General features: G+C 37.6%; 1 protein-coding gene across 1 annotated transcript in view; it reads right to left on the bottom strand.

The window, feature by feature from the left end:
• Window positions 1-27,292, bottom strand: part of LOC122805841 (extracellular calcium-sensing receptor-like) — a 187,662-nt gene that overhangs the window by 8,117 nt on the left and 152,253 nt on the right. The window contains exons 3-4 of the mRNA XM_044076095.1: window positions 7,820-8,047; window positions 6,873-6,996 (exon numbers count right to left, since the gene is read on the bottom strand). Coding sequence (XP_043932030.1) covers window positions 6,873-6,996; window positions 7,820-8,047 — 352 coding nt within the window. The remainder of the gene's footprint in view (window positions 1-6,872; window positions 6,997-7,819; window positions 8,048-27,292) is intronic.

Below are 27,292 nucleotides of genomic sequence, written 5' to 3'. Positions count from 1 at the left end.
ACTATATTGTATGGTGAGTCCATTAGCTATATAACAATGGAATTGTCTGCATATTGGAGAAAGTTTGCATCATTACAGTGGAAGGTTATAGGTTCATAGGTTCATAGGTTCATACTAGGCAATCTGCCCTAGGACATTTATAAGCCTAGCCAGAGTGTGTTTGGCTTTCACCAGCCATTTTAAATTAATTTTGCTATGCCCTTTTTCAAGGTTAGTATACTGTGCCTCTGTCTAACAGTGACACAGAAGTGATACCCGGGGTAAACCTATGATCTCCCATCCACTCATCAAGATTCCTCTTGAGGAGAGTCAATGAGGGACTCTGCCTAACCTGGGCTGGGATTTTATTCCAGAGTGAAGGGAGCTTCTGGGTTATGAATCTGTCCCTCCAGCATGTCCTATTTATTTCAGTGCTGAGGTTCAAGTCTCTCGAGCACGTAGCTCGATGGGATTTGGATTTTCTGAGGTGCAGCATGTCCATTAATTCCAGGATGGACATGGCTTTATACGTCAGGCACAGATCGCCTCTGAGCAGGCGGTATGCCACTGAGTAGAGCTGGAGTTTCTTTAACCAGGCAGCATATGGCATCTGTTTGAGCCCTTTGATCCTCTTCCTGAGGTACTTTTGGGGTCTTTCCAGTTGCTGCAGGTGTCTGGTAAGGTGCATTCCAAAAGGGGCATTGTACTCAATTATGGGCCTGATGAGGGATGAGTAAAGAGGCACGATGACCTCCCCTGATCTAGATGTGAATCCCTTCATGATTAAGTGGGCTATATAAAATGTTTTTCTAACCACTTTGGCCACGTGGTTGTCAAATGAGAGATTGCTATCAACTTGGGTTCCCAGGTCCCTAATTACCTCTTCTTTACTTAATGGATTACCACCTATGTGGTAATTTGTGGGCACTTTGTTTTTGCCAGAGGGGATGACTATACACTTTTTGGCGTTTAGCTTGAGGTCATGGCTCTGGCACCAGTTGACTGTTTCTATGAGGCCCTTTTGGAGGATGCTTGTGTCGGCTGGAGAGTTGATTATGGTGCCCAGTTTGCAGTCATCTGCGAACTTGGTCAGCCACAGTCCTTCCATGTTGGCCTGTACCTCCGAGAAATATATACTGAACAAGAGAGGTCCCAGGACTGAGCCTTGTGGGACGCCACTTGTAACTGGTTTGGAGTCTGACATGGCTCCAGCAATTCTAACCATGTGGGTTCTGTCCTTGAGCCAGTTTGCAACCCATCTAGTGACATAGGGGTTTATATTTAAGCTGGTGAGCTTATCTATAATGCCCGAGTGGGGTATTGTATCGAAGGCTTTGCGAGGTCCAGGTAGGCTGTGTGGACCACCTTCCCCTTGTCAATGGCCTTGGTGACTGTTTCAAAGAAATCAACCAGGTTTAAGAGGCAGGATCTGCCCTTAACAAAGCCGAACTTGGTAGGATCCAGTGTCTGTAGGTCCCCAATATCTTTATTTATGAGGTCCATGATGATCCTTTCCATAGCTTTGCAGACCAAGCTAGTCAGGCTTATGGGGTGATAGTTTCCAGGATCCGTTGAGGCACCACCTTTGTGGAGAGGGACCACTGTTGCTGTACTCTTTGGGTACATATCCTGTAGTAAGGCTGAGATTGAACAGTAGTTTTATGTTTGGGTTTAGCTCTTCTTGGAGTTCATGCAGGACGCAGCCCGGGACACCATCTGGTCCCATTGATGCTATGTTTTTTGCTTTGGAGAGGGCAGCTCTTACCTGAGCATCTGAGATGTCAGGGGGGCAGTACTCTGCTGGGATAGATATTTGCCCTTTTGGTGGGGGGGGGAGAAGTTTGCACTGAACCTGTCATATAGGATGTTGGCAATGTGTGTGGGTTTGGTGTATTTTTTGTCATTTTGGACTAATTCTGAGCATATCTGGGAATTCCCACCCAGGTTCCTAACATAACTAAAGAAAGCCTTGTGATTATCCTTAGTGTCCTGTGCAATTTTTCTCTCGAAGCTGGCCTTAGACGATTTTATGAGTGCCAGTAGTTTTTTGCTAATACTGATCAGAGATGCCTTCCCTTTTTGGGATTTTGCTCTATCATGTAGTAGCTTCCTCCTTCTATTGTATATTTTGTTTATGGATGGGATCCACCAGATAGGACTTCTGCCTTTGGAGGATTGGGTCTTGGTTTTATTTGGGATTGCATGATCGATGCATTCCTGAAGGTGGTCATAGAATGCGTTTATAAAGGATTCTGCGGTCTGGGCTGTATTTTCCACAGGCCCGGGGGCTTTGAAGGATTCCACCTCGGTTTTGAGGAGTGTGAAATTTGCTTTAGAGAAGTTTTTCACTGTGGTTTTCAGGACAGGGGGTGGAGTCGGGCTGTGAATATCCAGTGAGATTAGTTTATGGTCTGATCTTACCAGTGAGGGATACACTTCTGGTGTGGAGCATAGAGTCCCCATGTTAGTGATGATCAGGTCCAGTATGTTTTCCCCTCTTGTGGGAGTGGTAACAAGTTGTTCCATAGCATCTGAGTTTATAAATTCTAGGAACCTTTGGGCTAGGGTGTTGGAGCTAGAGTAATGCTCCCAGTCTATGTTTGGGTAGTTGAAGTCGCCCAATATAATGGTGTTTGGAGAGACCTTCATATTTTCCAGTTTTCTCAGGAAGGCCGAGTGGGGTTCCTGGGTTTGGGAGGGTGGTCTGTAGCAGGCTATAAACTAGAAGGCAGTTTTACCCACTGTTAGTTGCACATGGATAGTCTCTGATGCTTCGTGCTGTGCCACCAACCTGGAGGTGTGGGTATCTTTGACGAATATTGATACTCCCCTTCTTTTGTGGTTCGGTCCAAGTTTTGGGGCTGAAAAGCATGGTATGAGGTATAACCTGGTAGTGCTGGGGTGCTCTCGGGAGCCATGAACCAGGTTTCTGTTACGGCACAGATATCGATGTTCTCCATGCTAAGGAGAGTTTCGAGTGCGTACATCTTGAGGTTTAGACTTCTGGCGTTGAGTAGCATTACTCTTAGTTTCTTATCCCTTGTGATACCTATGGAGGTGGGTTTGTCTTTTGAGCCTTGCCTAAAAAAGTCACTATGGGGGTAGCAAGAGCCTTTGCCAATATCCGAAAGCCCAGGGGTGACAGGTGCAAGCCGTCCCTAGCAAAGCATCATGACTTGTCGAGCATGTCATCCCAGGCTGACAGGCATTGGATCCCCTTTGAATGACACCAATACTTAAGCCAATTGTTGAAAGGTGGTAGGACATCTGAGCCAAATAAATGAAAACAAAAAAGAAGACATAATACAGATCCTTGAAGAAAACCTCAGAAAGTTTAGGTCAGAGTGAATGTAATTCCATTACATTTTGTAGCTAATTTCAGACAAACAGTCAATATTTGGACCTCCTCTCTACCTCTGGGCAGGATATCTTCTGGAGATGAGAATGTGTGCCTGTGCTTGTAGCCTCATGCTTGACTGTCTGAGGAGATCATGATCAGCCCTCAGAGTTCAAGGCAGCTTTTGATCCTTTAGACATCAAGTGTTGTGGAAATTCAGTTAATTTATTCTCTCATTCTTCCTTTTCCAAGTCATGAGGAACAGGATCTTGAAAGCTCATGAGAAGTAGTAGTTATACGTGCCACTTGTTATCTCCCTCTTATCAAAGTAACTGTCCTTCCCAGGTCCACAGTATGAAAGATCTCAGTGCATAACATCTTAGATTACCACATTTGCTGTCCGCATTTGTGCATGGTCAGCTGTTTTGTACCCCTACTTCCCTTTATAATAAAGTTCTTGAGATAAATAGGCTATTCTGTCATAGTAGGCTTTTTTAAGATCGCTCCACTTTTTGTCAGTTTTGGCATGAGACAAGCCAAAAGTTCTGGTGTTGTTAAGGCTAATGAGACCTGCCTATCCACATGTGTAGCCACTGCGCTGGTATTATTAAGGCGAATGAGACTGGTGTACCCACGTGCGTAGCCACTGCACTGGTATTATTAAGGCTAATGAGACTGGTGTACCCATGTGTGTAGCTACTGCGGCATTAGTATTTGTCTGGATATTGTTCCATCCTTACAGGGGTATGTTGAATAGCTGAAGGAGAATCTGATCACTGACAATTAATTTTCCTATCTTCCACCATGGCATGTCACATTATACATCTCAATAGGATGCCAGTCTCTCATTTATGAAAATATGTTCATCAATATGAAAATATGAATGATAAGTGACAAATATTGATTAATTTCTCTGCTGCAGGGCATTGTTGATTAAGAGTATTAGTGCCATTTTGTTAATAATTCTTTGCCCTTTGTAATACGGTCTGTTATTAGCTGGTAAGTCATTGGATGTCATAAGGAGCTATGGGTATTAACTGAAGGTATGCAGAACTGGTAATGCAGAGTTGACCGAGTTAAGGACATTTTTATTTATATTAGTAATAAAACAAGCACTTCACATTGTGGAAGGTGTTCTGTATGTTCAAATATTGTTCTGCAATTTTTTCAGAAATAAAAAGTACACATTACAGTGTATTTTATTTGTTATACTCATAATTTAGTTATACTCTTAGAGGTCTGTGTAGCTTAATTTATATTGGACAGTCTTGTAAAAAAATTAAGGTTAGAGTGAAAGAATATTTTATGTGATATTAGGAATAGAAACTTGAGTAACCCAGCTGCAAAACATATTGTAGAATATTGTAAGAGTGATATGAATGGTTTACAAGTTAGAATTTTAGAACAGTATTTTAACATTAGTAGTAAAATTTATATGTTAGATGGGGGTTGTTAATGAACATTAGCCCCTCATGAGATTAATAATGGGCGAAGCTGGAATGGCTTAATTTGATTTAATTTAATTATTTTATTAGTTTGTTTAGTATTGTAATTGGTGTTAATTTGTGTGGTTATTTAATGATTTTATGTTTTTGTATTTTTTAACTCGTGAAAGACATAAGCTGAGAAGCTAAGTAGTAAATGTGACTATGGGCTTTTTATTTTATTTGTTTAATCTTGTTCAGTTACAAAGTACCTTTGACCTTTGAAGGATAGTGACTACATTTTGAAGCTGTATGCCTGTGCTTGATGAGCAGATGAGAAGAAGATAGGAAATGTGATTGTACTCGCAGTTGCATAATGTCCATCTTTCATCATCTTCCTCTTCTCCTCCATCCTCCATCCTTCTGCGATGAATTGAATAGGGAAAGGAACAAGTAGAATAATGGATGAAGAACGATACTGGAGTGGAATCGTAGGAAGTAGTAAGGAAATGGGAAAAATGAATGGAACAGCTCCTTGTCTTCCTGCTTTAATTGTTACCTACTGTGTATGGGAATAAGGAAAGCTCTTTACCAGCAGGAGTAATCAATTGATTCAGCACGATGTTTTTCTATGAGTAATTTATTCAGCATGAGTGGCAGCTTCAGGAAGAATTTTAGGATATGGTTTGTTGTAAGGAGAATGTTGAAAGGTACAAGGCAATCGTTTTTCATGATGCTTCGTCATCATTACACGTACAAATGTGTGTAGAAGGAGAATGAGGGGAGGTATCACATACACATACAAACAAAGCAGCGGAGAAAGGAAAGTGAAGCAGAAGAAACAGTAATTTAACTAATAGGGATTTTTGTCAGGACATGAACTTCAGAAAGAAAAAGGCATTCTAAAATAACATATAATTAAAGTCTGCAGTGGTATGACAAACATGCAAATGATGAAGGCACAATATGTTTTCAAAGAAGCAATGGTAGATACACAGAATAATTTCCCCAAAGAAATTAATGTAAAAAAAATTCAAAGTCAGAATTTGAAACAGATCAAAACATATATTATAGAACTACTGTGATTCAAAAGGAAGGTAGAAAGGAAATAATAAATATAAAGAAGTCAGCTTGTGGTAGAACATGCTGGAATGTGCTTTCCTTCCACAATTAACTTGAACATAAAGCATATATATGTTATCATATATGAATCATACCTCTCCACTTCTTTATTCAAGAACAGTTTACAGTGCCAAAACTAATAGAGGGTCAAAGGCTCAAAATCAGGGACAGCTTTTAAATATTACTCTAATTCAGGTTTTCCATTAGCATGCCTTTTCTGAATAATAGTAAATATGAAATTCTAATTATTTATTTATTTATTTATTTTATTTATTGCCGTTGGTTTACCAGGATAGTCCATTGGGCCATAAAGAACCCGTTTTCAATGGAGTCCTGGGGAGAAAAGCTCCATAACAGAAGGTATTTTCAACATTTAACAGTAACAATCTTAGTACAGAGAGTTATTAATATTATGTAAACAGAATAAAAGCAGAACTAATCAAATTTAGAATAGCAGTCATAACAGTTAATACATTAAAAAGAAACCTACTAGTAATAGAATAAATGTAAACATTAATACTGATTAGAGAACAAATATCATAGCTACAGAAGTAGAGTATGGTATTGAAGGCGAATTAAGTAGAGGTAGTTATGTGGGGTGGGAACAAGAGCATTCCCACTGTGATGCTAGATGAAGGTGAAGAGACTTTTTGAAGGCAGAGTGGTTAGAGGTGGTGCGGATGAGTGGAGGTAGGGAGTTCCAGAGGCGAGCGAGGCTGAAGGAAAGAAGGTTTTTGCCTGGGGGATGAGTCGGTTTGTGTATGTGTAATGTATGGCATTATTGACTGACTCTAACCTTTAGTGATTTACCAGAAAATCAAACATTTGACAAGAGCCAGAACAAAAATACAAGGCAAAATCATTGAAATTGTGCAAAATCCTGGAGAGTTACTTGAGAGGTATGGACTAAAATATGATAGCATATCCATTTCTATTTGGTCATTATTGTGACTTTGAAAAAATTAAACCTTAATTTCTTAAATTAATAATTATAATATTTATTCACTTACCACTTTGGTTAGCAATTTCTCCTTTTGAACACGGTATGCAGACGAAACAGCAGACTGGTCTTCCCCGCTCACTGGCCTTTCGAAAGCCAGGAGAACAACTGGTACTGCAGACAGAGGCTGGGACCTTTGGTGTCAGTGAATAAAGCAGAAATGTTTATTACATTAGTGTTATTATTTTTTCATATATTTGTTAATTAGATTAGCTCACTGGATACAAGTGTCATTTTCAGGGGTATCCTAGGATCACTGTTAGGCTGAGTGACTTGCTGAGATTCATACAGTAGACAAATGGAGGTGGAAGGAATAAACCTCTGTAGCTTGGATACTGGAAGTAACATGTTAATAGCTTGAAGTCTTAATCCTCTGTACTAACTGCCATACTTGCTGCAAGAATTTCTTGGTATCGGTGTTTATCTTATTGCTCAGTATCAGTACTATCAAATGAAAATGAATTTATCAGCTTTCAGCAAAATTACTCAGTTATTGCCCTTATTATTAAAGCAGCCATTTTCAGATAATGCTTTAAAGACAACATGGTAAAACAAGGAATACTTTTCTAACAAAAAATCCCTCTGCAGAATCAAGCAAATTCATATTTTCAATTGAAGTTTTCTGTTTCTGTCTGCAAATCTAGGCCAGCCCTCTCAACACGTTTGTCCTCAGAGGAATGTCCTTAATGCTGGAAGGAATTGTTGAAAGTGATCTTTATGTTTTACAGATTAAGTACTGTTAGATGAAGTTGTCATATGGCAATGGGGAAAAGGTAGAGACAGTCACTCTCATGCACAGATATATGGCTAGGTAATGGTAAAAAGAAAGTTAAACAAATCCATAGCTGTGTCTTGGCAGCCTCTATAAATGAAACTTCCATTATAAGTAGTGTTTGCAATCAGCAATGGTCAAAATAAATACATTAATTAATTAACAAACCAACATTAAGTACTGACCTGCATCTGATTTCCATTCCACATAATATCTTTATCACGTATCACAAGGTCATAACCACCAGGTGCCCTGGAGTCAAAGCTGCCCACTTTTGAGAACTTAACTGCGTTATTCACTGTCACCTGCCAGTTGAAAATGTCATAAGCATCAGGCGGGTTTCCATATGCATCAAAAAAGATCTCCTCACCCGCAGAGTTGACAAAGTGGGTATTTTTCAGATGATGGAATAGCTGTAGATGATATTAACTTTCATAAAATATAATGCTTGCCCTGATAATAAGTGGTACTTAACTTTGTTCTGTCTTACAAAACTAAAGTTACTAGCTGGAGGAGGAAATGATGAGACAGACTATAACAGACTGCAAAGCTACATGACAACATTCTCAGATGTAGTATCTTTTAAGGAATGTAGTACCAAAAACTATGCAAAAATGTCCATTAGGATGGCTAAAGCTTGCAGAGTTAATACTTTATTCCATTAACCTCCAATATGGCTTATATTTGTATAAGCAATGTGTCAGTTACTGTTTCTGAAACACTAAGTAAGTTTTCATCAGTGATGGTCATCAGTACAGTCTTTCCATTATTTGTTTAAATATCTTAAAGGTTTCTTCAGAACCCCGATTGTAGTTCTAGTGGGAGTAAAGCAGTCAACAAAAATAAACAATTAAATAAATTTATCTAGGCTTGGAGATGAACAGTAACATTTTTTTTTGTAAGAAGTTACTTTCCCTTTAAGGACATTGCTTTTTACATACTTTTTTTCATTCATTCATTCTCTAGTTACCTACTTTATCAAAATTAGGGACATGGGACGGCCAGAACCTATGTAAGCACTGAATGGGCATAAGGCAAAGAAACTGTTCTGGATATAATGCTAGACCATAACATTTATCACTCAAGTATTGAAAAAAATAGAATAACTTCAAGTGAGCAAGCAAGACAAGAAGAAAATGTATGGTTTGATGACAGATTCAATAAATAAACAAGCAACTACATAAACAAGTGAAACTTTGCAACATGATATTAATCCACTTGAAATGTTATACTATCCCAGCGATTAGATCCATTAGTGGCAACATACTTCTAGAATTACACTGCCTTAATGTAATGGAAATAAATGCTTTATATACCTTAATTTATTGTTCATATATGTAACACTGCATATCTTTCTTACTAGACAAGTCTGTATTCCAACGTTTCTGACCAATTATCTCCACCAGCCTCACAAACTTAAGATAGTCAGTTACCACCTTGCCATTACCAGCACTTATAACTCTTTATTAATGAACTTTGATTCTGTTGTGATTGATTAGGTAATATACCAGATTTAGTTTAACATGCACTCTTTTTCATACCTCATCTTACATTGTTATCAAGTCAGCTCTGTAGCCTGGAAGGACAAAGTCCTGACCTATAATATGGTGGCCCAGGTTTTAACAGTAAACTGAGTGCTAGAATAGTTAAGAATGAGTGAGAAATGAGTTGCCCTAGTTAGGCTCACACATTATGATGGGAGTCTGTGCGCACATGCGTGTGTGTGTGTGTGTGTGTGTGTGTGTGTGTGTGTGTGTGTATGTGTCTATGTGCATGCATCTTAAGTATGCTTGCCTTTCTATGTGACTGCTCCATGGAGAGCAAGAAAACTAGCAGGAAGTACCAATTTCTTGGGGTCAAGGGCAGGGCTGTCATTTTAGAAAAGCTGCTGGGCTGCTGGCATGAATGATGAAGCATACACTTTATACTAATTCTTTGCCGTGCTCTGAATTGTTCATATGTATAAGTTTGGTGGATATATTAAAACCTGACCCATGTGGATGATGGCTTTTCACTGCTGCAACCAGCTAAGATGAAGAATGAACAGTCAGTGCACTGGCAGTGCATGTTATATGTCCAGATGTTAAGGACTACAAAAATGAATACGACAATAAAATACCTTAACCCTTACAGTACAATATAATAGCTTTTCTGTCAGTTAGTATACAATATAGGATGAGAACTTATTGAAAGCTCTGATTTCTTATCTGCTTGTTTAAAATGCCAGTATCTTAGAAAGGGACACATAAGTAATTATTTAAGTAGCACACTTTGAACTTGTAGTTTCAGTGCTTGATGACTGCCTTTCGTCAGGGTTGAGCCTGAGAAAGATGCCTTAGTTCTGCTTACCCATTAAGTTAATTAATAAAGATATTCATTAATAAAGATATTCAGTAGTGTCACTTATAAAAACACTGAATAGAGTTGCTCCAGTATTGTTTCCTGTGTGGCCCATTAACATATTCTTTTCATCTGATTTGATTCTGTTTTCATCTGCTTAACCTTTGCCTTACCCAGGGTTCCATTTTTTTCACCGAATGATTACAGGTAAGATCTGAAATACCTTGTCAGTATCTAGGTAGGTTACCTATACTAAACATAGATAATACTAGGCACATCAAGTCTGCAGACTGTTATACACCCAACCAGTGACCAGACAATGTGACCAAAGGTTAGAATCAAACCTATACCTTGCATCTGTGATGTAAATTCTTTAACTGTTATGCAGACTCTAAGGATAATTGGTTCACTCAAAAGATAAACCTAAGCAACAAAAAGCAATGAGTAGATTCAAGGCATGTTCCAGGATAAAAAATCACATTTTAATTAAATTTAAAAAGTTGGAGAAACAAGATTAGTGTTTTCATGATCACTGAGACCGCTTCATCAGACCATTAACACATATACACAAAACTCAATATTTAAAAAGAACATCTTTATCAAAATCATCTGTGCATAAAAAGCATCCAATAAATAAAGATGTTAAATCAGTGATTAAAAGACACTCATTCACTTAGGCCAATCAAAATGGATGACTGACATTCATTTAAATATACTTTCTTTGTGCAACCATGGATAAGGATCAGATTCAATAAGCCTTTCACAAACCTTAAAATGATTTCTAAGGTATTCTTCTTAATGCCAATGAATCCTTCTAATACATAAACAATAAAAAAATAAATAAAAAAATAATCTGCAACCTTTGATATTAATAAAAATTACTCATCATTAAATATAAAAGTTACTGCGGGAATAATAAAATAAAACTTCCCTATTCACTATTCCTCATTCATCCTATCATAAACTCTTAACAAAAAATTCCATGCTGCTAAATGCTAGGAGTCTTAACATGAAACTGCACTCATTGCAAGTATTCCTCACCATGGAAGATGCTGACATTTGTGCAGTCACTGAAACCAATTCCAAAGCTGCGGAAAGCACCCCTGGCTTACCAGGTTACTTGTCTTACTATACTTTCAGACCCGAAACATTGGCTACAAAGCCAAAGGAGGTGGAGTTTCAATATTTATCAAAGACATACACACCTCCAAGCTAGTCAAACAGTATGACACACAGAAGACACTCCAGGTGCAGTTAACTATTGATAAAACACCTATTCAAATCATAGCTAGCTACAGACCCCCAATTATGACTTAGGAGGCCCAGTCCACCTATCTGGACTTGATGGATTCCAGTAAGTCCACCTATCTGGACTTACTGGAATTCATCAAGATTTAATCATCTACCCTGATCCTGGGCAACTTTAACTACCCAACCATAGAGCAGAAGACCCATTTTAGCTCAAACACGAATGCCCAGAGATTCCTTGACTTGGTCAGTACCAATGTATTGGATCAGCTGGTTGACACTCCCACAAGAGGTGAAAATATCCTGGACCTGGTACTAACCAGTTGCAGAAACAAATCAATAAATCCTCTGAACCACTAAATAAGCTCATTACAGGCACAGAGACACCTGATTCTAAACAGCCCATTGTGAGAAGAAAGAATAATTCAAAACCCATGAAGAATTTATCTCAGACAGAATGTGCTATGAGAAGGAAAACTGTACCTGATCATGTCAACTCTGCAGGGCAGGTTTTTCCAATGTTCCCTGTACCCATCAATCAGGTGTACATCAGAACCAACAGAAGTTCTCGCAGTTGAGGCAGAATGACGCAAAAAACTCAGTTAGATGTAGAAAACAACAGAACATTGAAGAAGATGTGGATGCAGAAGGAAGATCCTTGATATAGAATCTTTCCTCTAGGACTATTTCGAAATCTGAGGTATTAGTACTAGAGAAGGGCTTATCCTTTATTCCGACACAAACAGCCATATTAACAGATACTATTGTAGATTTGAAATTATTTTTTAGAATGTCAATTTGAAATGGATGTTTGGTGAAACAGAAACATCAAATATTCCACATTCTTTTAGGAGACCAAGCTGCTTTACTCCCGTTATTCCTTCTGTTTTAGATGTTTTTGGTAAATTGTACGAGAATGATTTTTATAAACTCTTCGAGGATAAAAAATATGGGAAAGTGTTTAATAATTTAATGAAAGATGAATGGAATGTGCTGCATCAATTGGAAAACAATTGTAGTATAGTAATTAGGCCAGGTGATAAAAACGGCCGAATAGTCATAATGGATAGGGACTACTATTCTAATACAATGCATTCCATGTTTAATAACACTATTACATATACATGCATTAGTTTAAATGATATAACAAGAATGGTGGATACAATTTCAGAAGTTCTGAATGATTGTTTATTAAGTAGTTAATCAACCTTGATTTATACAATTTCATGAAAGTCGAACAACCCCTTATACCCATTACTCAAGGACTACCAATAATTCACAAAGATGTGTTCAAACCACCTTTTCAGCCTATAGTAGCTGGTAGAAAATGGTGCACAGTTGAGAAATATCTGCATCCCATTTTAAATAAAAACATGTTTATTTTAAAAGATTCTAAGCATTTTTTACATGATCTGTATGATTTTACTTTACAATATCCATTGGATGCATCCTATTTATTGGTTACAATGGATGTTCAGTCACTATTTACAAAAGTTCCTAATCAGTATGGATTAGAAGTAATGAAGTGTTATTTGACAGATCATGGTGAATATGGCAGCAAATTTATTGTGTTTATTTATGGAAATTGTACTTAAAAATAACATTTTTTATAGAATGATGGTGTAGCTATGGGCACTTCGAGTGCAAACAGCTACACAAATATGGTTATGGCTTACTGGGAAGGGAGGTATGTGTTAGGAGACTTACAATATGCAGGTGATATTTTATTTTATTGATGTTTTGTCAATAACTTATTCTTTGTATGGAGAGGTGATGAGAATGGACTGTTGAAGTTCCATGAGTTTTTGGATAAGTCCACCCTTTTCTGAAGATTACATTTGGTTATTCCACCAATGAAATGTAATTTCATCAATATAGCCATTACTAGAATGAGTGAAGCTAATATTGTTACTGGTACCTATAGGAAACCCTGCTATAGAAATAATTATCTGCATAAGCTGAGTATGCATCGTCAGCACATCTTCCTGAATGTCCTGAAGGGGCAGCATATGAGAGCCTCCAGGATCAATGCATCAGAAGAATTTAATAAAGAAATTAGTGATTTAATGACTAAATTTGAAGGGAGAAGATATAAAGCTTCTAAAATTGATGGAACCTTTGAGCAAATTATATTATTAAGGGAGGATATAGCTAGAGCCCATTTCTTTAAAAACAAAAAGAACATCAAAGGGATGCTATGTTATCTGAAAACAAAAATAGTTATAAAATTAAGAATATGAAGAATGCAGGTACAAAACCATGTCCAGCAGGCAATAATTGTAATGGCATCTGCAAAGAAGTTGAATTTCTGAACCCTAATTCTGGACAGCTGTTTAGAACCATGGCTACAACTGATTGTGTTACTTGCCACATGGTTTACCTAGTGATATGTCAAGCATGTAGCTTTTGTTACGTAGGTAAAATGGACACACCACTTAGGGACCATATCAAGGAACATTTATATAATATTAGAACTAGAGCTACAAACAATGCATTGTCTAAACATGTAGCTGAGAATAATGGGGCACATGTTTTTAAGTTTATGGTTTTAGAAGTTGGATTTATGAGTTTAAGGTGAGGTGAAATTAGGAATAATACCATGATAGCTGAAGCTAGATGGATAATAAGACTGAGAGCTGATAAAGGGAAAGGCCTGAATACATACATACATACAAATATTTCAAGCACGGGCATTAATGCCCTTCTAGTTATCAATATACCAAAACTTTTGTTCCTGTAATAAGTGTCCAGGCTGTACTTAAAAACATCAAAACCAGTACTTGCTATCTATCAGACAGACAACAAGCTGTCCAGTGGCAAGGAGTTTTATCACCTTTAATCCCAACCACCATTGGTGTACCTCAAGGTTCCATACTGGGTCCACTTCTCTTTTCTATCTTCACCAATAATCTGCATACCTCTACCCTGCAGGCCCCACTCATACAGTATGCAGACGATTCCACCCTAATCTGCTCAGCCCCATCTCTTACCACCCTACAGCACCTCACCCAAGAATCTTTTGCCTCAGTTGAAAGGTGGATCACAAATATTCAACTTATCTTAAATCCCAACAAAACTAAATTACTTCTATTTACCCCAAACAAATCAAAAACCTCTCCACTCTCCTTCTCTATCTCCTCCAAGAACGGAACTGTCATTTCTCCCTCTCTCCACACCAAGCTCCTTGGCTTCAAAATAGATAACAACCTCCACTCTGACATCAATATCTCTCAAACTATTAAAAAGGTGCACAAAAAAATGGGTTCCCTATACAGACATAAAAACTTTCTATCAGATCAGGCTCAGGTCACCCTAGCTCAAACCCACCTTCTTTTCACACTAATGTATGCAACACCAATTCTGACTTATGTTAGAAAATCTGACCTAGACAAAGTTGAGTCTTGTTATAACAAAATCGCCAAGTTTGCTAAAAATTCCCCCTTTAGAACCCATCATTTTATACCTCTTAGGCAACTTCAGTGGCTTGAACTCCCACAGTTATTAACCTATCACCAACTAGTCATAGCATATAACAACCTAAAACATCCTGACAAAACTCCAGCTCTAAGGCAATTACTAACTATACACCAAATCGTCCACTCCGATCTGCCAACAAATCACTCCTCTCTATCTCTTCAGCCAACAACACAGCAGGTAAGTTCTATTTTCACACAGTAGAGCAAAAAGTTGGAAGACCCCCCCCCCCCGTGACTTCTGCATCAAATACCACACAATTCAAAAAATCCCTTAAGGCTCATCTTATAAGCTCTTGGTTCTGTTCATGTGTTGCATAATCCTAAAATATGCTACCTCGATCCTTCTCTTTTCTCTCCTATTTCAGGCCCTCAGCAAGCATGGTTGTAACAAATGGTATCCCTTGACATACAGTAATTTTGTTGTGATCTCTGTCCGTATTTTTCATGACTAACAAAATATACATATGTAATTATTGCTGATAATAATTTTTTTTTACTGTTTCTTTTTCACAAAATACTGCTAGTATAATAATGTTTTTTACATTATGTAAAATGTCATTATTTGTTGTATTAATTAAGTGGAGCTTTTCTCCCCTTGCCTCCGCTGTAAATGGACCTCGTCCAGTCGGACCACATCAGTTAACAAATGTAAAATAAATAAAAATAAATATAATTTGGTAGTTCATAGGTTCATAGGTGTGTACTAGGCTAATGGCCCTGAAGCCTATATAAGCCTAGCCCAAGAAGATTCCATGCATCAGCTACTCTGCCAAAGAACTAATTAGTACACTTCTCATGCCTATAGAATCTTCTACAATGGGGAGTCTGATGATTCTCTAGTACTTTTTGATAACCCCAAATATTCCCAGAGATAGTTGTCTCTAAATGTCCTATATACCTGAATAAGATCTCTTGTTAGATATCTGCAAGAGACACTGTACAAGTTCAGATATTTTAGTCTTTCATAATAACTTAAATTTTCACATCCATGGATGCCCTTGGTATATTTCTGCTGTACTCTTTCCAGTTTACTCATGTTTGTTTTTGTATAGAGTTTCCATATTGTTATCCGATACTCAAGTTTGAATTTAATGTAACTAAGAAACAATGACTTCATTATTTTTGATTTCCTAGACTTTATAAATATTTTGTACAGCCTATAGTTCTATAACTATCATTAATCAATTGGTTGATATGATTAGAAAAACTCATACCTGAATCTACCCATACACCCAGGTCCTTAAATGAGTCTACAGAGTCAATCACTGTGTGCTGTATTAAACATTCACATTTCAATTTATGTCTCCCAAATCTCATATGCTTAGTTTTGATGTATTTATCAGCATATTATTCTCCTGTGCCCAAATGGTTAATTTGGTCAAGTTATTTTTCAGACATGCCTTATTTGTAACACATGTAGTCAGTTTACCCAATTTCAAGTTGTCTACATATAGACTGTAGAACACCTCAGATGAAAAAGTTAAATCTGAAAGATACAATCTAAACAACTAAAGGCTTAGGACAGAGCCCTGTGGGACACTGACTATAATCAAGGATTTCATCTGTCTAGTTGTTGTATGATACTTGGCATGTCCTATTTGTAAGCCATGCAGCTATCCTTCTTATCTAGAGTACATCAATATCTAGTTGCACTACTGTATTGATCAGTGTTTTGTGTATGACCCTGTCAAATGCTGAAGTTAAAATCTATATAAATTACATCACAGCACAATTTTTCATTCATAGCTGTTATTATATTGTTATAGAACATCATGTTACAGGTGGTAATAGATCTGTTTTGAATGAAAGGTTACCATTAAAACCATTCCTAAAAGCTAGTAAAAAACAAAAATTCCCCCTGCGCTATGGTGAACTGCCTCAAAAAGTAAATAAAAGCAAAAACAAAGACAGTATGGTCACTAAAAGCAGCTTTTAGGAAAATGATAAGTCCACGAGTGAGTAAATTCCAAACTTCGACCTCTCTTTAATAGACAAACAATAAAATAACAAAACAAATAAAATAAGAATCCCTTAATGTCCACACGATAAGAGCTTTTGATAAAAATCTTCCTCAGATCGTGATTTAAAAATGGGACTTTCATTTTTAAAAAGATGTTCCTCGATGTTGCTAGCCAATCTATGCACAGAATAAATAGCTACCAGCCAATCCATAGTATTACTTCACTGCCTCATTTACATATACAAAAACAAGTACTTCCGTTTCCCGCCTTTTTCATTGAAACTCATAATATGCAAATAAGGTGCATTCTCATCTAATCCCAAATGTGAAAAGATACAAACGGTGTTAATTGGCGATGGTTCATCTGTCTTGCTTACTCACAACCATCACTTACAGCCTCTTTCGTTAATGTACAAAAACAAGTACTTTCATTTCCCACCTTTTTCTTTACGACTCATAATATGCAGATAAGGTGCATTCTCATCCAATCACAAATGTGGAAAAATACAAACACTAATAATTGACAATGGCTCATCTATTTTCTTTACCCACAACCATCACTTACAGCCTCTTTCCTTAGTATAGATGCCTTATGTTTAAAAATGTTTAAAAACAGACTATATGGGAAGAGCTGCTTGAAAGTCATCCATTATAATTGAATCCAAAAAGTACATAATGCCGGTCACTTCGGTTCAAGCATATACTAATGGGCTGCATCCCAGTCTGTAATTACAAAGCAGGATATCAAGTCTATAAGGACTGGGAATAACCAAAAAATAATACATCCATTTTCTATATATATAAAAATATTTGTATCGGCCGGCTTGGTATCTAGTCCAATTCATTAGTATACATAAAGCCGATCACTTCAGTTTGTCACTGGTAGAGAGTGTATTTTCAATGCTAAGGCGACATGTAAAACTTGTAATGTTGTCTATTTATCAACTTGTAGAAATTGTTCATCTTTCTACATAGGAAAAACTAACCAATTGCTCAAAAAAAGAATACAAAGACATCAAAGGGATATCACTAATAAAGATATGCATAATGCACTAGCCTGTCGTGTTGACATGAATAGAGGACATACCTTTATGTATAAAGTGATTGAAAACATTTTTGTCGGACTAAGGAGAGGTGATATCAAGAACTTAACTGAGTTAAGAGAAACAAAATGGATAATCAATCTGAGGGCTGATCAACCTCCAGGTTTAAACAGCATTGTTTCTCTAAAACCAGTTTTGAAACTCAAGAGACCATGTATAAAGAAAGCAAGTATACACTCAAGAAACGTGTTATAAGCATCTATGTTGAGAATTCGATATTAAAAGAGAAGCTATTTCATCTTATTATTAATTCTATTTTAAAAGAAATCCTGTTTGATGTCTATTAGTTATGTATAACAGCATGTCTATCAAGCTGCAAGATCTACATGTGCCAGATTGATATATACTTAGAAGTCCCTATAGAAAGCGAGGCAATGTTGAGTTATTTGAAAGTTTTGCTACTTATGACAACGCATGGCTGTTGACTCTTGTATAGGAGCAAAGTTGCCTTGTTACAAATAAGATACACTTATATTCTAATTATTCCAAATTATAACAACCATATAGTAATTTGGCTACTTGGTTACTTGGATAAATTGATATTTGTTACCAACAGTGTTTTTAAACATCGAGCGTGTCATTGTTAAGAATAATATTGTTAAGCGTGACATTAGACCGTGCTCACATAAATTACTAGGTCATCAGAACAGTGAAGACATTTTGATCTATTCTAATATGTGTCCATATGTCATCCATTTTTAGCCTTATAACAGCACGGTAAACTGACTGCCTGGATAGATTGGCATTTGCTATTAATGGTGTTTTTAAACATCGAGTTGTGCTACCTTTATTAAAAATGCCATCATGTTTGATCTAAGGTTACATTTCATAGTTTATGAATTCGTATATCTCTGAGATAGTGAAGACAGGCTGATGTCTTTTATACAAGCTGAAGCGATCGGCTTTATGTATACTAATGAATTGGACTGGATACCAAGCCGGCCGATACAAATATTTTTATATATAGAGAGAATGGATGTATTATTTTTTGGTTATTCCCAGTCCTTATACACTTGATATATTGCTTTGTAATAACAGCCTGGGATGCAGCCCATTAGTATATGCTTGAACCGAAGTGACCGGCATTATGTACTTTTTGGATTCAAATACAATGGATGACTTTCAAGCAGCTCTTCCGATATAGTCTGTTTTTAAAAGTTTTTAAACATAAGGCATCTATACAAAGGAAAGAGGCTGTAAGTGATGGTTGTGGGTAAGGAAAATAGATGAGCCATTGCCAATTATTAATGTTTGTATTTTTCCACATTTGTGATTGGATGAGAATGCACCTTATTTGCATATTATGAGTCATAATGAAAAAGGTGGGAAATGAAAGTACTTGTTTTTGTACATTAACAAAAGAGGCTGTAAGTGATGGTTATGAGTAAGCAAGACAGATGAACCATCGCCAATTAACAGCGTTTGTATCTTTTCACATTTGTGATTAGATGCGAATGCACCTTATTTGCATATTATGAGTTTCAATGTAAAAGACGGGAAATGGAAGTACTCGTTTTTGTATATGTAAATGAGGCAGTGTAGTAATACGATGGATTGGCTGGTAGCTATTTATTCTGTGCATAGATTGGCTAGCAACATAGAGGAACATCTTTTTAAAAATGAAAGTTAGTCCCATTTTTAAATCAGGATCTGAGGAAGATTTTTATCAAAAGTGCTTATCATGTGGACATTAAGGGACTCTTATTTTATTTGTTTTGTTATTTTATTGTTTGTCTATTAAAGAGAGGTCAAAATTTGGAATTTACTCACTCGTGGACTTATCATTTTCCTAAAAGCCGATTTTGGTGACCATAATGTCTTTGTTTTTGCTTTTATTCCTAAAAGCTAGGGGCTTGAAATATTAGTGACTTTAATGAAATGGGTTAATTTGATCACCTGTCCCGGTTTCGCGATTGGTCTGATATTGTAGTGGATATCAACTGAGTTTAGAATGTTATTAATTTTTTAGTAGATCATACACCTAGGTCCATATTAGATTTTGTTTTGTAACATCAATTTAACTAAAGTTTTATGGTTGAAGTTCGGAGTTTATCTTGATGAGTGGAGATCTTACCCTGATTAGTCTGTCCACTCTTACTGATTTTTGATAGGCTGATTGATCTGCATATGGGATTTTATGCTAAGTGTTTCTGATAGGATGAATGAGGAACATCCTAGCAAATAGGGAAGTTTTATTTTAATATTCCGGTAGTAACTTTTATGTTTAGTGATGATCAATTTCTATCAATATTAAATATTTTTAGATGTTAGGTTATCAACTGATTTTTTAATTTTTTTTATTATTTATGCATTAGATGGATTCTTTTGTATCTAGAAGAACACCTTAGAAGTCATTTTAAGGTTTTTGATAGGCTTATTGAATATGATGCTTATCCTTGGTTGGATGAAGAAAGTGTATCTAAATGAATGTCAGTTGTCCATGTTGATTGGACTAAGTGAATGGGTATCTTTCAATCACTGCTTTAACATCTTTATTGATTGGATGCTTTTTATGCATAGATAAGATGTTCTTTTTAAATATTGTGTTATGTGTATTTGTGCTGTTGGTCTGATGAAGTGGTCTCAATGATCATGAAATTGCTAACCTTGTTTTTCTTCCTTATTATATTGAATTAAAATGTGTTTTTTTACCCTGGAATTTGTCTTGGTTCTACTCATTTTTTCATTGCTTAACTTTAACCATCATGTCAACCTCATAAGAAACAAACAAAAAAAGCAGACACCGAATCCTTCCAGTAAAAAAAATGAGTGCTTTCGTCAAGTTTATTCCACTTTGAAACAACCATCCAAAAAAAGTTAGTTTAAATAACCCCACATAAAAGTCACACGACAAGCTCCTCTAGTTATCTTAAAAGCATATACACAATAAAGTACACCTTTTGTCTCAATGATTCATAAACGGATTACGTTAGTACCACTTGAGTCTCTAAAAGTATATGTGTAAATACATTAAAAACATATATATATATATATATATATATATATATATGTAAAAAATCTGCATATATACACATAAAATGTTTTCAGTTGAAGCAAAATTGTTTTACAATGGAAACAAACAGACAGGGATAAAAATCAAAATTAACAAAAAAGGGGGAGGGGTGTTATCTTTGAAAACTTTTCATCCTTAATACACTAGCTATAGAGCATACATTATTCAAACCTGGTTTTATGTATGCCCTTGTTTTTATCTGCCAGTTAATTCTCGGACCTCCAATTCCACGCTTAGTGGACCCCCCCTGATGTCATAAGCAATTTGGTCAATGGCCCTAAACATGAACGAATGTCCCAGGTTGTCATTCACATGTTTAGCCAGATCATTTTCGATTTTCCCTTTTCGAATATTGTAGATGTGTTTATATACCCTCTCCCTCAGTTTGTGCTAGGTTTTACCTATATAAAAACCACTGCAAGACTGGCACTGCGCCAAATAGACAACCCTGGTTAAATTACAATTTAATCTCACCCTACAAAAATAGTTAGTCTTTAATATGTTGTATTTATCACCTGTACACATATATTTACAATACGTGCAAGCCTAACACTTGTACATTCCGGGCATCCTAACCGGGAGAGCCAACCTGGCTTCAAGTAAATTTTTAAAGTTTTTTGCCCATCTGAAAACTATCTGTGGTACAGACCCAAGCTTTTCCAACCTTTCATCAGCTTTTATAATATCCCAATTTTTCCTTAAAACATGTTCAATGAGCCCAGAATTGGCACTAAAGGTGGTAATAAATGAATGGGGATAGTTACTTACATCCTGCCTATTTACAACATTGTCTTGGGCCTGCCCCAAGTTTTGGTTATTCACCTCATCTGGGGGACCAAGGATTGTTTTAAAGTGGCTCATGGTTCTCTTATTAGTAACTTCATGGGCCAATTCATAAAGTAAATCACTAGGGTACCCCCTCTTTTTAAACATTTGAACCAATAAATCACATTCGGTCAAAAGGTCAGTCTCAAAAGTGCACATACGTGCAGCTCTGACCATTTGGCCTTTTACCACCGCTCTTTTTTGGTGTCCTGGGTGTACACTACTAAAATGTAGTAGTGCATTAGAATATGTATCCTTACGATGGATTTTTGCTCTATAACATGCTTTAGCTCTATCCTTACTTAATTTCACATCCAAGAATGATATCACTTCATCATTGAATACATACATAAAAAAAGAAAAGTAGTAAAGTTATTACAATATTCCATAAATTCCTCAAAGATTAACTGATTTCCTTTAAATATTATAAATATATCGTCAAGGAACCTGGTGTAGTAATAAATTTCACCCTGATAAACCTTAGCCTCATTGTGAATAAATTTGTCCTCCCAATATGCCATAATGAGGTTAGCTAAGCTGGCTCCAACTGGTGACCCCATAGCTACTCCCCTAGTTTGCAAGTAGTAATCACCATTAAATAAAAAACAATTATTGGATAAAATAATGTCCAATAATTCCTGCACTAAAGCTATTTCAGACTACAATGCTCCTCTCTTGAGCAACAACAGGCTAACCCATTCATTTCCCACTTCACGGGGAATAACCGTGTACAGATCTTTAACATCAATGGCAGCAAAGTGGAAATCTGCTTCATAGGCCAGCCTGTGAATATTCTCAAGAAAGGTCCAGGAGTCCTTACAGACATAAGGTTTCTTTTCCACATATTTCTTCAGAATACCATCAACAAATTTTTCTAGGGGGTATGTTGCTGAATTCTGCCCATCACCAATAGGGCACGACGAGGGGTTATCCAAATCTTTATGGATCTTCGGTATCCCAAATATAACTGGGATTCTTGGGGCTGGCATGGTGAGGTAATTACAAGTCACTAAATCAACATGGTTTTCAATGAACAGATCATTCACATAAATTTTGATATGCCTATAGGCCTGGTTGACCTCATTTAAAAACACTTGTTCATAGGTGTCTGTGGTCAACATCCTATTCATCCTTTCATTATAATCAGTTGTATCAAAAAAGACCAAACCTCCCCCCTTATCTGCTTTCATAACGCAGACCCTCCCCCATCATTTTTACTTCATCCAACAAACTCCATTCCTCTTGAGTAATATTGGATTTCGTGGAAGTTTTCCCAAATAATCCTATGTTCCTCAAATCCAATTCGCATATTTTTTCAAAAACATCAAGAACTGGGTGCAAGGGAGGGTTGCACGTACTTCATACCCTGAATTCACCCAACATACTAAAAGATCATGAATAATGATCATAATCACATTGTACCAACTTTATCCCCACATCTATTAAATCACAATGGAAAGCTTAGTTTCAAACCACAAGTACACTTGTAGGCCCTGCAGTGACACAGGAAGTACCACATCAAAATCTTTCTACAGTCTGTGTGCAATTTTGTGCATAGTGCCTCAATACATGCAGGCTGAGATTCATATAAATTACCACCACCAGCACTATTTGGGCAATGCAACAGTGCCCAGTAGCTTTACTGTGATAAAATACAATTCAGAGTCATGATAAAGCTATACAGAGACTAACAGCAAATCATTATCTCTGAAATGAACATTGTACACTTACAGATACCCATCTGATGTACTAGCATAGGCACCTACAAATGTACACAAATGCATACACGCACACACACACACACACACACACACACACACACACACACACACACACACACACACACACAAGACATTGTACAGTTACAGATACCCATTTGATGTACTAGCACACAGACCTGCACACACACGCGCGTGCGCGCGCACGCACACACACACACATTGTATAGTTACAGATACCCATACACACACACAAACACACACACACACACACACTGTACAGTTACAGATACCCATTTGATGTACTAGCACACACACCTACAGATGTACACACACACACACACACACACACACACACACACACACACACACACACACACACACACACACACACACACACACTCACATGTACATACATGCAAGTAAGTTAGCCGTTATCTGTACAGCTGCAGTTATGCTCCTACACACACACACACACACACACACACACACACACACACACACACACACACACACACACATATACTCACACATGCAGTCATCCAGACTGCTAAAGTCACGCCCTCCTCGCACACAGAGGCACATGCAGACAAACACACACACACACACACACACACACACACACCTGGACAACTGCAATTATGCCTCTCTACATATACATAAATGTACACACAAACAGACACACACACAACTATATCAAATGTTAAACTGTATAGTCATAGCGGTCATAATATAGAAAAAAGAATCTATTTGTCATACACAAATATGATCAAACACTGGCCCTCATAAAAATATAAACTTAGGACATGAAAGATAAAAAGAGAACATTTGAAAAAAATTAACATTTAAGATTCTAGGCAGAACATCTCAAAACAAATAAGCAGGCAATAGCTTGTCCAGATATTATATAATTTTATATAGATTACAGTCCTATAAACAGAAAAAAGAATTATGCTAATCACCTAAAAGATTTCTTGCAGACTATTACAATACAAAGTTCTGCCAAAAGGTAGTACAGCCATAATACTATTTATACGCAGATTTGGGTTTGGTAGTATTCCTAAGGAAAGTTTTATTTATTTATTTCCAGTCTGATTACCGAGGAGGTCCACTGGGCCCAGAGAACCCGTTTTCAGTGGAGGCCCGGGGGGAGAAGCACCAAAAATACAAATTACAGAAATATCAAAAGTATAAATGATACATTGAGCAGAACAGTTTACACAATAAGAACATTCATTATTACAAATAGTCAAAACAAATTCATTAAGGTTTTTCTTAAGGGTTAAACAATTATAAAGCTACTATTATAGAATAATTTGGGAAAATGCATTATATGCGCGCCTAGAGAAGATAGTAGGAAGACACTTTGCATGCACTCATTTTAAACTATGAATCTATTTACAATATTTACACAAAGGATTTAAGGGATAAATAGCTCTAGGACTTTCTGAGAGCTAGGATACACTGGGAGTTTTTTTTTTTTTTTTTTTTAGAGAGACCTAGGAGTAGCGAAGAAGCACTTGGGGGCATTATCTTGGATAGTTTTTATGTGGGTTGAAGGCAGGTACATTTCCATTTAGTGGACAGATGTTTGAAAAGCTGAGTTTTGAAATTTTCAGAGTTTGCTGTTGTTCTTAGAGAGGAAGGGAGACAGTTCCAAGCCTTGCCAATAGCGAAAGAGAGGAGAAGTTGGCCAACTGGACTTTTAGGTTTGTTGATAGCAATCAGGTTTTGATGTTCAGATCTGAGAGTTCTGTTGGGGATGTAGGATGGAAGGATGTTAGCTAGAGCAGGACAGTTAGTCAGATGAAATATGTGTGTGTGCAGTGATGAGCTGAAGATAGTTTAGGTAGTTTGGGAGTTCTAGCCAGTTTAGAAATTGTTGGGTAAGGCAATGATGGGTGGAATTTTTGCTGTTGGAGGCAAATTTTGTTGTAGCAGTTTTCTAGCTTGTAGGTGATAGAGCAGGACAGGTTAGTTAGGAGAGGGGCTCCGTATAATAATGAGGGCAGAAGGTAAGTAGTGGCCAGAGTGTGCCTAGTGGAGTGAGAGAGAAAGCAATTGTTCCTATATAGCATACCTAGTTTTTGATGTTTTTTTTAATATTTTGACCAACCGCTTTGGGCATCTATTGTGGTGCACAGTATCCTCAAGATAGGAGAACACGGATCACAAACTGCGTGCCATGGCAGGGCTAGCCACTCAACGATGTAAAATATGGCTCTAGGTGATTCGGTCATGTTGACTGTCGCCAAAAAAATGGGCATGGGTAGTTACCGGTGATAAGTGGGTTGAGGACTCAGCCTACTCTCTGACCCACGCCAGGGACCCATGCTAATGGTAGGAGGGGTATATGTGCCCCTATTGGCCAGTGTGTGCCCGCCATAAAAGCCCAGCAGCCCTGGGTCAATAGGCTACTGGCTGGCCGGTGTCTAGTTGTCCAGCCTGGGTTACCTGGGATAGCTCTGTTGAGTGAAAGCTGGACATAAAACCAACCAACCTGCCAAACATGAACTGAGAATTGCTAACTTAATGTAGGTTCACTGACAGGACGCAGCTTAGAAGTGGATGACATGATGATATGGAGGAGGCTGGACATCCTATGTATCCAAGAGACGAGATGGAAGGGCAGTGCAACAAAGCCACTTGGCTTGGGATCCAGACTCTACTACTCAGGTGGTGGACAGGCTAGAAATGGTGTAGGAATTGTGGTGAGACAGAGGCTTCAGAAGTCAGTGAGGGATATCATCAGAATTAATGACAGACTCATGGCAATCAGACTCCAGTGTAATGATAGGACAGTATTCATAATCTCAGCCTATGCCCCACAGCAGGGTTGTGATAGTGAGGAAAAGAGTGCATTCAGACATCAGTTGCAGGACCTACTAGATAAAGCAGGACAACATGAATTGGTGTTGATAATGGGTGACTTGAATGCACATATCGGGACAGACAGAACAGGATATGAGGACTGCCTGGGTCCACATGGGTGGAGCAATAGGAAAAAAGAAGGAGAAGCCATTCTAGACTTCTGTCTGGCAAATGGCTTGATAGTAGCCAACACATGGTTCAGAAAGAGAGACAGTCACAAGATCACATACAAGAGTAGCCAACATGCAACTCAGGTAAACTTCCTCCTAGTAAGGAAAAGGCACTAGGGTAGAATCCATGATTGCAAAGTCATCCCCAGTGAAACAGTCAGTTCACAGCATAAACCAGTAGTTGCCACAATCAGCTGCAAGCAGTGGTCAGAGAAGGCTCTAAGGTCAACAGAGGCCAGGCTGAAGACCTGGAAGTTGACTGGAGAGAAAGTACAGCAGTTCAAGGAATTACTCAGGGCTCTAGCACCCCAAGAAGAGGAGGAAATAGGTGGAGTTGAAGAAGAGTGGCAGCGCCTAAAAACAGCATGTGTTAGGACTACAGAGAAGATATGTGGCCGAAAAGCTGGTGGTGGAATGCAGAAGTTCAGGAAGTAATCAAATGAAAGAAGGAGTGCAGGAAGAAGTGGGAGATTGAAAAGACTGACCAAGCTAGGACTACTGGTTGGCTAACAAAGAAGCTAAGAAAGAAGTTGCAATAGCAAAGAATAGGGCATCAGATGCACTCTATCAGCTGCTGGAAAGTGACTCAGTAAGGGGCACAAAGAAACTATACCAGGTTGCAAGGCAAAGAGAGAAAGATAAAGAAGATAGTCAGACACCCTTCATAAGGGATTCCAGCAACAACCTGCTTACCAGCCCACAGGACATCAAAGGCAGATGGAAGGAGTATTTCCAGCAGCTTCTGAATGAAGAAAACCCCACAGAAGCGGTACTGCCCCAGAAACAGCCTACACTGAGAGTAGAAGAGGAGCCCAGCTTAGAAGAAGTAAGAGCAGCACTAAGGAAAATGAAGTCAGGGAAAGCAGCAGGCTCAGATGAGGTCACAGCAGATATGATAAAGATGCTGTGTGAGCTAGGGGAGAAATAGCTCCTG

Source organism: Protopterus annectens, chromosome 7.part0 (assembly GCF_019279795.1).
Source record: "Protopterus annectens isolate FY-2018-M chromosome 7.part0, PAN1.0, whole genome shotgun sequence".
Lineage (NCBI taxonomy): Eukaryota > Metazoa > Chordata > Ceratodontiformes > Protopteridae > Protopterus > Protopterus annectens.
The sequence above is the reverse complement of the archived record's forward strand: the minus strand, read 5'-3'. Positions and strand labels throughout refer to the sequence as shown.